General features: G+C 38.0%; 1 protein-coding gene across 11 annotated transcripts in view; it reads right to left on the bottom strand.

Moving 5' to 3' along the window:
- Positions 1–17,323, bottom strand: part of mast4 (microtubule associated serine/threonine kinase family member 4) — a 105,563-nt gene that overhangs the window by 10,060 nt on the left and 78,180 nt on the right. For 7 of the 11 annotated variants that reach the window (XM_015032061.1, XM_015032058.1, XM_015032063.1 and 4 more), the window contains 17 exons: positions 16,644–16,732; positions 13,845–13,914; positions 13,632–13,652; positions 13,143–13,221; positions 10,674–10,828; positions 10,512–10,587; positions 10,214–10,423; positions 9,329–9,430; positions 8,134–8,266; positions 7,274–7,335; positions 7,082–7,173; positions 6,750–6,958; positions 6,517–6,655; positions 5,797–5,929; positions 5,533–5,698; positions 1,343–1,444; positions 688–810 (listed from right to left, as the gene is read on the bottom strand). In XM_015032061.1, the coding sequence (XP_014887547.1) occupies positions 688–810; positions 1,343–1,444; positions 5,533–5,698; positions 5,797–5,929; positions 6,517–6,655; positions 6,750–6,958; positions 7,082–7,173; positions 7,274–7,335; positions 8,134–8,266; positions 9,329–9,430; positions 10,214–10,423; positions 10,512–10,587; positions 10,674–10,828; positions 13,143–13,221; positions 13,632–13,652; positions 13,845–13,914; positions 16,644–16,732 (1,961 nt within the window). The remainder of the gene's footprint in view (positions 1–687; positions 811–1,342; positions 1,445–5,532; positions 5,699–5,796; positions 5,930–6,516; positions 6,656–6,749; positions 6,959–7,081; positions 7,174–7,273; positions 7,336–8,133; positions 8,267–9,328; positions 9,431–10,213; positions 10,424–10,511; positions 10,588–10,673; positions 10,829–13,142; positions 13,222–13,631; positions 13,653–13,844; positions 13,915–16,643; positions 16,733–17,323) is intronic. The other 4 variants (XM_015032060.1, XM_015032065.1, XM_015032062.1 and 1 more) reach the window with 2 other exon arrangements.

A 17,323-nucleotide genomic window follows, 5' to 3' on the forward strand; every position in this document is an offset into this window, starting at 1 on the left:
TAGATCTAAATATTACGATTTTGACTACAATAAGCAACCCCACAGCATGATGCTGCCAATGTCATGTGGAACTGTTTAAGTTATCTTTAGGGTGTTGTGCAGAAATATTATGCAGCCACATGTTTTGTTTTTGGACTCCCTTTGAGCAGAGGAGAATTTTTTTAATGGCAACTTTGCATTTTCAGATGAAGGACTGAACAGAGCTTTGCGAGATGTCCAAAAGTACATTTGGTTAAACCCTCTCGCTTTTTTTTTTTTTTTTTTTTTTTTTTAAGATTTGTAGTTGGAAAAAATTAGAAGCAGGTTTTCTTTTACCTTCACTTTAAAATATTGTACTTTTTTATGTTGATATATTAGATAAAATGCCAATAAAATAGAATGAATTCAGAGATTGTAATGTGGCAAAAATATTACAAATGGAACGTTTTTCTTTTCTAAGCTTTTACAAAAATCTTGTTTTTATATGTAAAAAGAAAAACTCAAGAAAAAAACATGATTTTTTTAGATGGATAATGCATGTAAGCTTTATAAAACAAAAATGCAAGTTTCTTGATAAATTATTTTAAAAAACATGCAAGGTTTTTTTTTATAAAACTCGCATGCTTTATAAAAAATCTTTATAAAAGCTGCTTTATTTAATGCTGCCTTAGCACACAAAGTCTGCTCATGTTTTCCGTTTTGACTCACTGTCGAAGTAGCTGGTGTCGTCTTCAGACTCCAGCTGAGGGATGAACTCAGCCTTCTGTCTCAGCAGGCCGTTCCAGTCCAGGTTGTGGAAAAACTGATGTTGCTTCACTTCCGATGCTCCTCCTGTTGGTGGGATCAACACAAGTTTTATAGGGACAAAGTGAAAAGAAGACCCTAACCCTACCCTAAAGAAGAAAAATAAAAAGAAGAGCATGAGAAAAAAAATCCCTAACACTTCAGTTTAACACAAGAGGTGAAGGACCGCTAACGCTGCGTTTCCTTTTTCACCCTCGTGGCTGCAGGACAAACCGATGTGACCACCGTAAATCCTGCTGGAGGACTTCCTGCCTGTGACCTTTCAGCGCAACAGCAGCAGACATTTGGTCCTCTAAATGACAAAAGGCTTTCCGTCGGGTCGTGGTCGCTTTTACAATCCGCAGATTCTCATAGTACCTGCCTGACCATGCATGGAATTGGATTCATCCACTAGCGAGGAAATAATTGCAATTGATCAGAGCGGGAAGAGTTCAGGCCCGGTCACGGGACAAAGTACTCTGCTGTAAGCTGACCTCAGCCTGCAGCTTAGAGCGACGAACCGAACCGCGCCGAGGTGGAAAACGAGAACCGGTTCTGCAGGCGTCAAAGTGTTTCTCACCTGCTCCCATCCTCTCCAGAGGGTTCTGCCTCAGCAGCAGGGTGATGAGCTCCTGAGAGTCAGGAGGTGGAGCATCCTCACCATCAGGCCAGTTGATCTCATCTGCAAACAGTGCATAGAATTGGTTAGAATACCACCTGAAACAAGGAGCATGTTAATTTGCTTTTATATGCATTTTAAATGGAAAACTGACTTTTTCCATCTCAAAGTCAATATTCAACCAGGGTAGGAGCCCATATATAATGCCTTGCAAAAGTATTTATACAATTTTGAGAATTTTGAGTAACTGGATTAGGGGTGCACTGATCAATCGCTGATCAGCCAATACGTACAGGTGAAATCGATCTCATCTACCATCAATAAGTCAGAAAATCACTACAGGAACCATCTCATGTGCAGTTAAATCAACTTTGTATTATTTCATGAGTATTGTACAATAGTTTTCAATAACATAAGATTGGTATATCGGAGGTGTGTCGTGACCTTGTAGCAGATAGTGTTGGTTATTAAAGAAAAAAAACATAATAATTGTAATCGGTCAAAATTGAAACAGGCAGGTCATGTTTTTTAAAAAAAAATTTAAATTTGGCGATCAGTCAGAAAACTGAAAATCGGTGCAGCCCTAAACGGGATCTGGACTTTTCTAGATGTCTGAAGAAATGCACATCTAATGAGCGCAATTTTTATTTGTAATGAGCCCTCTTTACTCTGATACCCTTAAACAAAATCCACTGCGGCCAACTGCATTCAGAAGTTAGTCAGTCGGTATATTGTATGATTTATGTTGCTGTAAATGCTGATATTATTTAGAAGTCATTCCCTAGACATTTAGTACAGAATTCAACAATGTCAAAATGTTAATCGAGGCCAAATCATCTCTAAAGACAATCAGAAATCTTATCACAATGTTATTTTTGTGCAATAACATGCAGGTCGAACTTTTACCTGAAACTCAATAAAGTTGGGATGTCTTCTATAATGATGTGCAGTTCTGCTGATTTCTGCATTTTTTCCTCTATCTCTGAATTTGAGACATCGGTTTGGATATAAGTGCGACCTGCGACGGGATGCAGTCACATTTCAGGCGTTGCTGTTGTGAACAGCGGCAGCTCTTATTGACAGCCTGTCTCTCGTTGTCGTGTTTACTGCTCTGTGTCTGCACTGACAACTTTCCAGATGGTTCAATTTGAAAAACCACCTGGAATGTCAGGCTGGCATATCAGTCAAAAAGCTGGATTTTTGGTTTTTTCTCCTCTAAACAACTAAGCTACACCTTACATTCATAACTTTTCAATTTCAAGAGCTCCTTTCGAGACACAACCAGGAAATTCAACTTAACCTTTTAATGAATTGCAGGGATTAAAATGAACAAATCTCTGCATGCTCTAATTTTCTGTGAAAAGTCTCACAAGTGGAGAACAGATGTTTAAAGCCCCGCCTGTGTCACGCCGATTGTCGACTTTAAGCGGCATTTTAATCAAATCTGGACACAGGCTATGAATATGTATGTGCATCCTGAGGCCACGGTGGAGAGTATTCAGGCCTCTTTAATTAACAGTTACCCTCAGAGGCTTGGCGTGTCGCTTGATTGAGAGCAAACCAAATCCGTTATGGCGTGCCATTCATTTCCACGTCCCACACGATGGCGGCTATCCTGCGGCTGAACATACAGCGACGCGATTCGCTGGAAACTGCAGAACTGACAACAACTCATGTTTTCAGGAAGATGAATCATAATGTTTATACTTGACATGCGGTCTCCAGACGAAACGAGAGTCACTGTGCGGTGTCTGTTTTTGTAAAAGCCACCGGAGGAATGTCAGCCTTCAGTAAAATCAACAAAATGAATGCGGTCACTACTGGGGGTGTCCCGATGCAACGTTTTCACTTCCGATACGATACTGATATTGCATCTTTGAGTATTGATTGATACTGATAATTAGGCTTGTCACAATAAATCAATAGCATGTTAAAGTAAAAAAAAAAAACACGAAATAATTTCCATTTGCATGATTTATTGTTTTTCTCTTTTCTCTTTCTTCCAAAAACTGGATGATAAAAATCTTCCAACTGCTTCTTTGGCCTCAACTAGTCCTTTCTTTTTGTTTACAGAGACTTGGTCATTATTTTTATTTGTCGTTTCTGATTTGTTTATTTATTTTTTGTATTTAAAATGTCTTCCACCTCCGGTGTTAAATGTTCATTAGCATTTAAAGTTAATTGATCTTTGAGAATGTGTTCTTGCATTATTATGCCATTACTATTATATTACTTGAAAATGGTCTTGAAACAACAATATCATTAATCACAACAACTTCCAGAACTATTTACCATCAAGCAAAATTTGTTATTGTGACAGGCCTACCGATATTGACCCGATACGTTATCAGCACGAATCATACACACTTTAATGACTTATTTTGTAGTGTGCAATGTTAGAAAAGGCTTGATCAAGTGATATTATATAAACAGAGAACAATAGTCAACAATTGGTATGAGGACAGCTGACTCATTTATTGTTAACCAGTGAGTCTGTGTGTGTGGGACACAAGCGCTGCTGGACAGAAATGCTGGGGCGGACTAAATGTTGGAGCGGACTAAATGTTGGACTGGACTAAATGCTGGAGCGGAGTGCTCCTATCAGTGTATTTATTTCAGAGATTTTAGATGCAGGTCGAAATAATCCGATACTCATATCAGGCCAATTTCCGACATTAATATCAGATCGGGGACATTCCTAGTCACTATGCATAAAGATTCATCTCTGAGCAAAGCAGCTCCTGCTTCAGAAAGAGTGTCTTCCACTTTGATTTTGAATGCACTGCTAAAATACTCTTCTTTTAACTGATAAATGTAATGCAAAGATGGGATATTTTGAGGACATGTATATAATGTGAGTAATTCTTTAATGTATGAGAATAAATCAGCCAAAATCTCATGTATGCATGCAAAATGAACAGCTCTGAGTTGTTGGCAGAAGCATAACCAGACCTCCGAGGCTTCATGTCGCCATGCCGGTGCTTAGAGCTAAACCCCAACAGCTGCATGCAAATATGCTCAGACTGAGCAGAGTTTTGTTCTGGGATGAGGCCGGGCCTGTGGAGCATCGACTACACTTGTTTGTTAGATTTTCCCTTTGACTGGGTCCCAGCTTCAGTCAGTGTCGTGCATGATGTGGACAACAATAGGATTGCAAGACTTGGAGAGAGTATCGAGCTGCCGTGGTGTCTGTCGAAATGCGATTTTTGGGATTTCTTTTCTCTCGATTCGGAATAACTTGCCGTTCAAAATAAAGGTATTTTCTACAACATGTCTAGATTGGTTTCATATCCACACAGGCTACAGTCAGATGGGAGAGAGTGAAGCTTTCAGCAGATAAAAGGGAGGCTGAACAGCAAAGTTGCAGTTTCATCACTTTGAGCCTTCAACATCTGTCAGGGAAGATTATGAATTTGGAAATGTTTGCTGCCTTTGGCAAAACTCAGAATTATGCTGAACAGAGAATAAGCACAGTGACCTAATCATGTCAGCTAACTGATACAAGACGCTAAAGACTTCAGGGACATTCTTTTTTTTTTTCTTTTTTTTTAATATTAGTAAAACCCTGTTTTAAAGGAAAGACTTAAGCATTATTCACTGCTTTAAAGGTAAAAAATAATAATTTGAATTTTGTGCAATTAAGATCTGTACTAGTAGACAGAGATATACAAAAACAGGGAATAATAAAAGAAATCAACACACCAAAACTCAATGTATCAAATTTGTTTAACTACCAGGTTGCAAAAAAAAAAAATCTTTAAATTGTACAAGAAGATGATTTATAAGACAAAATCAACAAAAGGCAGGGATAATTTTTTTCTACTTTCAGTTACATTATATTGTCTAAAATGGAAAAGGATTTCCTCAACAATCAAATGTAATGGTAGAAAAAAAAAATCAACCGAACTTCATTACTGACAGCATTATTAAGGACTGAGGATAAATTTGTGTGAAAAAGAAAATTGTATTCCTGGAAACATTTGACCCCAAAACCTGCTCCCGTCTGCTGTCCAGGCTTTTATTTTGAAAGTTTTACATAAATCCTTGTTTGAACAGACTTAAATTAAACAGCTGACTAAACTCTACAGATGCCTGGTAATCAAAACGAATTAAATATTAAACAGAAAAAAAAATACTTTGGTAACACTGACCGCTTATGACCTGTCCAAACAAATCCTCTGGTGTGTCTCCAAAAAACGGCACGCAGCCCACAAGGAACTCGTAGAGGATGATGCCCATGGCCCACCAGTCCACCGGCTTCCCGTAGCCTTGCCTCAGGATGACTTCTGGAGCGATGTACTCCGGGGTTCCACACACCTGCAAACAACAAGACGCACAAAGAAATCCACACCTCAACGATCTGTGCAACGATACGTGATCGAACCGGAGAGGACAGAGAGTTGAGAGACATTCACCTGCTTGTCTGAGAACTCCCTGGCATCTTTCTCTATGTGTCCCTCATACAGGTTGGTGGTCATGTTCATCAGGCCAACTTTAGAGAGGCCAAAGTCGGTCAGTTTGATGTGGCCCATCGACGTCACCAGCAGACTGAGAGAATGTGAAGGCAGATAGAAAAAAAAAATGTAATTAAAACTGGAAAGTGATGATTGATATGTCTAACTAGAAGGAGAATGAGTTATAAATGGTACATCTTTAAGCGTGTGAGAGTTATAATCTTAACATTTCAGTTTAATTGAGTAAAATCAATACATAAGTCATGCATGCAAAACTTTTTGTACATCTTGAACGTTTTCAGATTTTGCAATGATGAAACAAAAACATACATGTAGTTGTTTGGCATATAATTTGATAGACCAACATAAAGTATGACATTGTTATGAAATGGAAGGAAAATGTTGGCAGCATCATGCTTTGGGAATGCTTTTCTGCAGCAGGGATTGGATGAGAAGATGGATGGAGACAAAATTAGGTCAGTCCTGGGAGAAAAGCTTTTAGAGCACGAGTCAAACTTATTTCTGTGGCCCTCCTTACATTGTCTGGCCACAAAGCTACTCAACTGTTTAAAGTGTGAAAGAGAAAGTGAGAAAACAGTAAGGAGTTTGTCCACACAGTTCAAATGAACTGTACAATATCAGCTTCAGTTCCATCTCTGGCTTAATACATCAAGTTCTCACTTGTCAGGTTTCAGATCCCTGTGGACGATGCCGTAGTTGTGAAGATATTCCAGAGCAAGAACAGTTTCTGCAAAATACATCCTGGCCATATCCACCGGCAGGGGACCCATGTTTTTCAACAGGGTGGCGCAATCTCCTCCTGAGAGGGGAAAAAAATAATAAATAAAAAAATCAATGAATATAAACATGCAATAGAAGGAAAACAGAAGCCTTTGAACTCGGCTGCAGCTGACCTTCGACATACTCCATCACCATGCACAGGTGCCGCCGTGTCTCAAAGGAGCAGTACATGGAGACAACAAAGGGATTTTCGGCAAAGGTGAGGATGTCTCTCTCCACAAAGGCCTGCTGTATCTGATTCCGCAGCATCAGATTCTGCTTGTTGATTTTCTTCATGGCGAACCTCTGCTTGGTTTCCTTGTGCCGAACTAAATAAACAGCTCTGCGGAGTAAAACGGTGCAACAGTAAGGAGCAGAAAAAGCTTTCAAAATGGTTCATTTTCAGTTGATGAAAAATTATTGGAAAAATATTTTCCTGTAACCTATTAGTTTTATATTTTCTTACCCATAAGCACCGTTGCTGATGAGTTTTATCATCTCAAAGTCCAATTCGCAGGGTTTCCGTCGGGAACGCAAGACAGTGCTGAGACTCTGAGACTGAGGACAAGAAGGTAAAGAAAAAAATAGTAAAAAAAAAATATAGTTAAAATATAGAATAGTTAAAAAATCTTAAAGTATTATATTTCTTAAAACGTACAGAGTCGTCTGTTTCTGGAGTTTCTGCAATGCCGCTGTCACTACTGGTCAGCTGTGCAATTTCTATGAAGAATAAAACGCTGATTTAGTATAAAAGAAAAGTAGTAGAAAAACACTAAAAGTTTAATTCAGGCAGCTATTTAAAGTTAAGAATACATGCAAGTGTATGTAAGGCATTTAAGAAAAACTTAAATGCCAAGAAATCAGCACATTTAAAACACACAAAAAAATCCAAACTTAAGAGTTTATTGGCTAAATAGCTTTGAGCTGCTGACTCCAAGATAACCGGAATTTAAAATAAATGGAGCAGAAATCAGAACACACGTCTGATGGCCATTTTGAAAATCACCACTCTGGAACAAATGCCGGTTAGATACTGTCGTGCGTGTTTTGGTTTTGTTTGCGTGCAACAATGTGAACCGCCATGTGAGCTCCCCAGAGAGCCGGTAAACACATTTCCACTGCTATTTAACATCTGTCCCTCCCAAGATTTCGCTGTAAGCACCTGAGGTGGCGTTTGAACCAAACACAGGAGACGCTCGGCGGGGTAAAGTAGTCTGGCTGATGTGCCAGCTTGTGTGGCTCTGTGGGGAGGCCATTCTTTTCTAATTAGTCATAATGAATGCTGTTGGTTACTGAATATGCAGAGACAGAAGGCCATTAGGCAAATGGTCTGTTTGGTTTTCGCGTACTTCAAGAAAAAATAAGTCTTCAATTGATTCATTCATTTAGAGCCATAATTCAGCAGGAACAACAATCCTACAGGATAAGAACAACACACATTTCATATTTAACAGCTCTAATGAGTCTTTTTGCATTAGATTATGTTAGCGCTGACGATGATGATGAAACATCCGGTACCCTCTAGAGGATCTCGTGTGAGTCCCAGCTGGCTGATGATGTAACGAGGGATGTCCGTTTTGATGCCTTGGCCTTCTTTAGCATGTCCTTCAGCTGCTTCCAGAAGGTGGTAAAACTCCTCTGGGTCAAATTCCTGGAAACACAGAGACCCAACTTCAGTGTAAAGCCTGCAGAGTACGCCGGGGAGCTGGAAGGATACATTACGCAACTTTCTTGTTTTGCTAATTATTAAAATATTCAACAATAATTAAGTATTTCATCATTAAAAAACCCCTTAAATTATGCACAGTGCCTCAAAGACGAGGCTAAAAACTATAAATCAGGTGTGAACATGAAGTGAAGTTAGAGTCATTCAATGTATTGAACAGCTTGGATTCCAAATGTATTATTTATCTTTTGCACTTTTAAAAACAGGAGAGATGCATCTAAAAATACTGAGCTGGATGTATGAACACTGTGTAATTGTCAGCATACTGAAATGCCTTATTTCAAAATGATGTCAATTCATGTAAAGTGGGTCAAAATCGTACTAATGTAGAAAAAAATAGGGTAAAGTAAGTGCTCAATATGTTTTATTTCCAAACTGCTTGCTGTGTGTGAGCAGTGGTTGTTGTGGTTGTTTTGGTTCCAGATATAGGCAGATTTCATCAAACAGCTGTTCTCCTGATTTATTAAGATTAATATACATTTATCTTACTTAAATAACATGTTCTCTTGTCTTTCCCGTTTTGAAAAGTGGTAAAGATAAAGGGGCTTTTATGTCTTATCAGATTCATTCTTAAAAAACAAAACAAACAAAACAAAAAACAGGAAGTCAGGGACTACCCATTAAAAGTTCTTCGACACATTGATGACATAAGACAGTAAAATATACATTTAAAATTAGCTTCATTTATAGAGACAGTTTAGTCAAAACAATTGTTTGTACTTTACTTCTTGCCTCCTTCTTTTACCACTAATAAAATAAAGGTTTTAAGCAGGAGATTAGGCTACTGCAGTAATAACAAAAAAAAGTTATTTACACAGCTTTACACATACGGAGTGTCTAATTGAGGAAGGTGCTGCATGCTGCTCCTAGTTTTCTATTAAAAAACAATAGCTTTTCAATTTTTGTTGAAAAATGTAAATGTAAGACAGATAATAAGAAAAATGCTGAAGCCTGGGGAAGTTTGCGTATCAGAAGTTGTTTACGTACCAGACATTCCAGCAGCCGAGCAGGCCGAGCTATCACAATGAGGATCTTCTTTGCCAGCTCTCTGATGAAGTCAACCTCCTCACTTTCTGACCTCTCTGTGGACTTCAGAGCAACCAACAGGATAAGAAACCGTCACACGCATATGCTGCATCACATAAATCAGAGACGCTTTGGTAAAACTCTGTAAAAAATGGAGAGATACTCTTCAAGTATACACTTTGTCCTTTTTTATTTAGCTGTAACTTTGCTGTCAGTATGAAACAGGAGTAAAATGAAAAATGAAGGGTGTAGAAATTCACATTTTGGGGATCAAAATTGCAACATTTGTTACATTTTCAGCAAACTGTTTAAAAAAAACCTGTTCCCCTCCTCGCCTGTGGTGGCGCTGCACCAAGAACCACTGAAGGAAACAACTCAAAAACCACTGAAGAAGACACTGAGCGCAACTTCCTCCTTCATGAAAGGTAAACAAAAGTAGAAAGGAGTCAAATTTTAGCAGCTATTGGTTTTCTCTTTTGCCTTTGATAAAACATCATGAGCCATTTCTCCCACTAGCGGGTTTGTATTGGTGGTGTTTACCCAGAATGCCCTACTCTATAGTCTGTGTCCTGCTTTTGGAGCAGTCTGCATATAAGTTTTTCATTTATATGGACTCAAATTGCCCCAGAGTTCACTTCAACCGAACCTAGACCTAAGTTTTAAGGCGGATCAGGATTTGCTCCTTTGGTCTGCATCAGGGTTCAGTTGCACTCACACCTCTCCAAACAAACCGGACTTTCTAGTCAAACTCACTAGAGTTCAATGAAACCCGACTAAACAGGGATGGAGTGAATGCACCCTAATAGAGTTTTCTGAAAACTTCACATTTTTTAAAAAGCACCCTACCTCTTGAACAAGTTTCTCCAGTTTGTCGGTGAGTTCGCAGAAGTAGCTGGACGTGATGAGACCGAGCCGGCTCTTTTCCAGACAGTCCCGCGCCAGTTCAATTATCTGGTGGTGGGCGAAGCCAAGCACGCCATCTGCCAGAGGGAGGACGCTCTCCGGGGAGTTGCTGCGGATGATTTCCTGAATCTTTTCCTCCATCTGAGCGGTGGCCTGTAACGTGAGGAGGTTGCGGAGCATCTTTCAGTTGAAGTGGAAGATCTTCAGCTGAGAGCGCGGCTACTGGCGGGGGGCCACTCACCTTAGGGAACCGCTCCTTGTAGACGTGGTTCATCATGATGATCTCATGGTCGTAACAGGATGGAGATCTTCCAGGGCTGAAAATGCGTCATGCGGTTATTGCAGGGCGGGTTTTCAGTGCAGACTATGAAAGGTTTCGGTGGTGTAAAGATGATTCGGATACCTGAGACTGCGTGAGCGGGGTCGCATGGCCGTCGCTCTGCGGCATTCGTCCCCGGAGATGCTCTCGGTGCAGAAGTGCTTGGAGAGGAGATACAGTTCATCTGGCGTAGGCTGGAAGGGCAGCTGGTGCAGCTTCTCCTGTGATGAACAGGATGACTGAAAATGAAACAAATATATATTCAACATGAAAAGGAAAAGAAAAAAATAAAGAGATGGTGTTTTTTTTCCCTGTAATAAAGATGAAGAATACTGAACTGCCATGTTTGTTACTAATCTGGCTTTTTTTAAAAAAAATGAAATCAATAGTTTTCTAAGGTCTGTATTGTAAATATTACTGCCTCTGTGGGAGGCTGAACAGTCTTCAAACAATAATAAATTACCTTAATTTGACTATTATTGTAAGCAACTTGAGCCTTTTTTGAATTTGAAATATAAGTTTTGAGTTTGATATTGTTCTCAACCATGAAGCACTTAAAAAGTGGAAAATGAGCAAATTTCTCAAAAATTACCTAGAAATTAGTATTATAAACTATCAAGAAAACCAAAGTGCATCATTTTTCAAAGAAAATGTTTAACTTTTTCTTTTTTTAAATTAAAAAAAAAAAGAGATAGATTCAAGTTCAAAAACTATTTAAAAAAAAGCCAGGTAATATGTTCCAGAATGATTTTAGCATTTTGTTTAGGGAAAATAAACATTTACACTTTCATAATTTTTGTGACTATGATTGAGCTGTTTCATATAGAACATACAAACCCACAACTTTTCCTTTAAGATGTTGACGACTGCTGGCTGATTTATTCACGCTTTATGTTAATAAAGCCGACATTAAAAAATGAATGCAGTGCTTTAATTATTAATGTGATGTTTGACATTCCAGCTGGTTTCCATTGTTCTACTGCTCAGAGTGAATCAATGGGTATTTAAAGTAGATTATGTTAACTGTTAATATTTCATTTCATTGATTAGAGAAACACATTGTTTTGTCTTCAGACACAATTTTTAATCTCAGCTGGATAAAAATCTGATCTAATGTAGAACTAGAACCAAAAGATCTTGGTATGACAGAGTAAATAGAAGAACGAGTTCTTCAATGAACCCAAGCAAATAGTTAAACAGACAATGAATGAAAACAGTAGAAATGAAATCAACTTTCACCATGGAAAGCAAAAAATTTAATAAATAAAAGCACCATCTGGAAAATAATTAAATATAATCAACTTGAACCTTTCAGTTCCAGTGAAACATCTTTGATGCTGTAAGTGTTTGTTGACGCGCGTTGACATATTTTAATATGCTTCCTAAAAGTGGTAGAAATAGTTAAAAATATATAATTTAAAAGAGTTAAAGAAAAGGATAGTGAAACTATTTTGAAGAAAAAAAAGTATTGATAACAGATTTTGATGCATCAAGCCAGTTTGTTATGATTTGACATAATGAGGTCTATCAGGTACACAAAGACAAAGTAATTATTTTGCATTGTGACAAGAACAATGAGAAACCAAGAACGGTTTTAAATGGTGACAGATGTTTACTGTAACATACCCAAGCAACAAATTACCATTAGAAGTCAAATGATTAGTAAATAAGAGTCTCCGAGTGTAAGTGGATTTCTAAATAAATACCTGTCTTGTGGAGGCTTTTGAGGTTTGTTAGAAAACATTAGTGACCAACATAAAGGTCGAGGAACACAGATACGAGAAATCTCAAATGGAAAACTTGTAAGAGTCGGTTCATGGTTACCATTAAGGCCATTCAACGAGCTAAAGGCTGGATTAAACTGTTTCTCAGATTCTGTAATTTAAAGAAAAAGCAGAATCTGAGGAGCATTGAGCCTACAAATGTACTTTAGGTTTTTTTAAATCCGATTTATAGAGAATAAGAGAGACATGCGGCATTGTAGTAACACTTAATCTGGTTCAGATGGATTTTTTACTCTAACATGCACTGCTGTAAACCAGGGGTGCCCAAAGTGGGTCCTCGAGGGCCGGCATCCTGCACATTTTTGTTCTCTCCCTGGTGGCAGTAACAACCTTTTCAGCAGGTCAATGTTCTTCTTAGACTGAGGGAGTATAATTAGATTGGTTTGAGTTAAATGAAGAAGAAGTAAAAACATAAACTGATGTTTGATGGATCATAAACACTGGAGGAGAAGTTGCTCCATTATCTCATTGCCACCTATGGCCACTTTAGACAAAGATACAGTATTTCTGCCTATTCCAGACCTAAATCCAATCGAGAATCTGCGGCCAGTCGATGCTCTTAATGTAATCTGACAGAGATTGAGTTATTATGCAAAGAAACATGGGCAGAAATTTCAAGTCTGTGACGTGAAAAGCCAATAGAAATCTAAAATACAAAAGTTGTTTCTACAAATTATTAACACGGGAGGGCTTTAAAACTGAAAATCCACCAGTCAGTTTCATTTTTGGTTTGTTGCTGTTGTGTGAATTACAGGCGCCTGATGCTTACAGAGATGGTGGAGCTGGGCGTGTTGGTTCCATATCCAGAGGACGGCAGGGAGGCCAGGGACCAGCGGCGGCCATCGGTCCTGTCGCAAAACAGCAACAAAAACGCTGAGGAGTGTCCCAATCGTTAAAACAGAAGACCTTTGACCTTTAACAGACAAACTCGACATGCTTGGGTTCAAACAAGACGCTCCCATGTTTGTAACCAAAACATGGGAAAACTTCTAAAACCTGAACGGTCGACGAAGTTGGAGATGGATTTTAAAACAGATGCTTTTTTTTTTTTTTTTTTTAATGAAATCTACTAGTTAATTCGTAGACATAATAAATAAAAAAAAATGACAAGTAAATAAATGTAGAATTAAATGTAGATGGCTCAATGAGTAAAACTGCAGTGTTAAAGTGAGACTTATGAAGCAGGGAGGAACTCCAGACAAATGTGGGGTTAATGTTTTATTTTCCATTTAGAAGTGAAAGCCTAGCTTCAAGTTACCTGTCTGCTCTGTGGCAATGACTGTGGATTATAATAAAAAAAAAATACAAAATTACAGGACTCATGATGGATGCCATTTTTGAAAATATAAATATAGAAAAGTTGAATACTTTATACACGAGCTCGCACAGAAAACACTCATGAGTCTCGACAAAACGGCTACAGACCTGGATTAATTTTTGAAATATATGACCGTATCTAGGTTCCCTTTACCTTCGTGCAAAAGAGAAATGAGCAGAGGCACTGGGGGAGAAATTTCTTGGGCTGTCTTGTGGACTTGTTCCTGTATGAACAGAAACACAGAAAGAGGAGATGAAACGACCTGCAGGCTGAAAACTTAAACACTGGATTATTTTTTTTTTCCAATTAGAAATAAAACAGATCAGTAACACAAAACCATAAAATAAATATATATCAAGCAACAGTGAATTTACTTTTTCCATTTTCAAACTAAGACATTTCTGGCGACAGTGACATTTTCAAAACTAATTGAGATGGAGCATATATGCAAGAATATGTTTATAATTTATATTCTGAAAGATAGTGATAGTTACCAAATAGCCAGTGGGGTTCAGAAAAGTTGCTCATTTTTATCTTTTAGAGCTTTTTATTTCCGTCTGCTTTGGAACATGCTACATTTAGAAATCTTGGCAGACTTTTGGAAATCGATTTAATCTCGACTCCAGGGAAAACCCACGGCGTCTGTTGTTTTTAGTGATGCTAGCTGGAATAATCTCCATTATCGCTTTGCTTTAAAGTAACAAAACCATGTTCAACAGCAGCTGCCCTGATACCTTGCAGTACTTCATACCTTAGTGCACTCCGTTTCTGAGAGTCGGAAATCTGGCTAAAGATCAAGAGAATGCAACACAATCACTGATTGTTCTTCAAGTACTAAAAATCAACAAAAGCTCATTCAAAGAAGGTTCATTGTTTTGCACATTTTCAGATTGCACCAGCACTTGGTTTGTAATAGCACCAGCTCTCTATTCATGTGTCCTTTTGTGCTACTTTTCAAAGCTATTAACTGTGGGATTTACTAAAACCATTCTCCCAAGATCCCCCTTTGAGGGAAAATATAATTATCTTCAATTTCTTGTGAAAGCACTGGGTAAACTCTAAAACAATTGCTTAACTGGTCTGATTTAATTTATATTCTTAAAGATGGTGAATTAAATGATAAATGTGAACCCCGAAGACCTAAAAGCCTGATGACTGCTGTGATATGGAGATAAAAACAGTTCAAAACAAGCTTATGAGAAAGCGTTTTATTTCTTTGAAGAAAACAAAAACTGCACTAAATACGGATTTAAATGGGACATCATGTGCACAAACATAATGAGTAGAAATAGAACAAAATGGTAGGATTTTGAACATGAATGTTAAGATTCTGTAGAGTATATTTTATATATATATATATATATATATCTCCTCTCAGAGAGCAAGGGAGAGGGTTATGAGCAGCGCATACACAGGCATTTGCAACAACATTTAGTCTTCAGGACGGTTTGTACACTATGTGTGAAGCACAACTGGCATTTAATAAATATGTTGACGTACCCAACACTTAAAACATATTAAACTAAGAGCAATATGTTCCATTTAAAAGCTAAACACCATTCAGGTGGTCTGCAATCCTGGACCCTGAAATTTACCTCATGTACCTTAAAGAAGAGGAAAACAAAACATAGAAACTCACATAGACGCTCTGTGCATAACTTGCAGTTTTGATTACTGTTTTACCCTCCTTGCCATGTTTCTCAATCAATTGTATTTTTGTCGTCAAGCTTTACCATACATTTTTGTATTGACAATTATATATTCTTTCTATCCTGAACAATAGTCTTTTGTTTTAGATATCTAAGGTATTAAAGTCAAATAGTCAGGGCAGTAGAGGTGCATTTTCTCTGCCATGGATAAAGCTCTTCTTTTAGAAAAACTGAGTCAAGTTGCACCACAGTATTGTGTTTTATCAAAGATCAAATGTCATTTTTGCATCGGCTTTCATGAAGTTTAAATGTTGACGGCTGAAGTGGACTAAAACAAGTTCCTCTCACAATTCTCCTTTCATATAGCTTTGCTATCCAACAAAGCAGTAATTTGAGTTGAGGTTGCGTTGTAACAACCTTCACATATTTAGAATTAATCAAATATATTACACAGGTTTGGCCACATAATTAGGTGACCAATTTCCTTTTTCTGCTATAAAGAAGATTAACCTTTTTCAAACAGAACATATAATTTCTGAGGAATTCATGACTAGAAAAGCTTTTACATGGAAGATGGCTCAGAGACGATTACATGCCTCAATATAAATGGCAGCCCAGAAAAGTTGCTCTTCTTACCTTTGATATAAATATTACGCCTCAGCCACAGCGTCACGTCATCCCAGAGCTGTGCGCATTCGTTAGTAAAAGCACCGGGGCTTTCAGAGCCGGAATCCATCTTAAAATCTGGGCTCCTTCATCAGGTCACGATGCAGACTAAACACTTGAAGCTGCAGCGCTGTGTTCGCTAAGCAATGGCAGGAAATAAAACGCCCTGTGGTAAATGAGGTCTCCCTCCCTCTGGTCCTGTGCATTTCCTCCCTGCAGGCCGCCGCTTCCTCACCCAAAAACAATCATGGCGTTTTTGATTTGTTGCACCGTTAAATTCTCAGCCCCAGCGCTGGCTGACCTAACCAAAGTCTGACCAGAAAAAAACGCCACAATGCAACCTGATGCTTCACGCCGTCAATCCTTTTTTCATCCCACAGCAGGATCACCCAGTGATAGTCGGTGTGATTATTGTATTTTCTTACTGCATATTCCTCTACTGGTAATTATAAACAGGGCATGAGAGCTCCTGTGTCATCTGTACTTGTACTTTTTGCAAAAATAAAAAGCTTTTCATTTTCATTTTGCGGGTTTTTCCTGTCGCAGTGCACTAAAGGCCCCCTCTGTGTACAACCTGACAGTGATGACAACAGGTTCTACATTAGGCGACACGAACATGTGATGGACATGAACTCACCTGTGAGAGAAGAGAGCGGAGAGTGGGGTCGCGGTAAACCCGACGACTGACCGCTTCCAATCAGGCTCTTTCTGTTGCTCGTGCGACAGCTGCAACAACCACAGAGACTCATTTTAAGGAAGGAAAACATACATTAGAAATAATATAAAAAGTTAAATTAAGGTAGAAATCCAGCATCTTGTGGGAAACTGAATAAAAATTAATCAACTAATACTTATAAAAAGGTTTTGTGACACCTTGGAGGTCAGTTTGAGTTTTACAGCTAATGAATCCAGAGTTCAAAATGCTCTGACCTCCATGTTTAAAACGCCGGTATAATTTTTGATCAGTTGAATAAAACAGAAAAATCTGTTGAAAATGCCACAAATAAAATAATAAAGTGTTGGATTAGCATCGGAATAACACAGTGTTATTATACCATTTTAATGCACTTTATTTTAATATTAAGGAACTAGTGTGTATCAGGGATCTACAGGGGGAAAAAAAAAACATTTGCTCTACTCTGAAATTTTGACAATCTCAGAAATTTTCTAGGGAAAAAACTTTGGAAATTTCTGAGTTTGAACATTTTCTAAAAAAAAAAAAAAAAAAAAAAAAAAAAAAAAAAAAAACCCCCTAAATTTAAATTAAAAAATACAAAAAATTTTTTCCCTCTTTGGAAATTTTTTTAAAAAAATTTT

This window comes from Poecilia latipinna, unplaced genomic scaffold (genome assembly GCF_001443285.1).
Source record: "Poecilia latipinna isolate Pla-1442-1.1 unplaced genomic scaffold, P_latipinna-1.0 Scaffold229, whole genome shotgun sequence".
Taxonomy (NCBI): domain Eukaryota; kingdom Metazoa; phylum Chordata; class Actinopteri; order Cyprinodontiformes; family Poeciliidae; genus Poecilia; species Poecilia latipinna.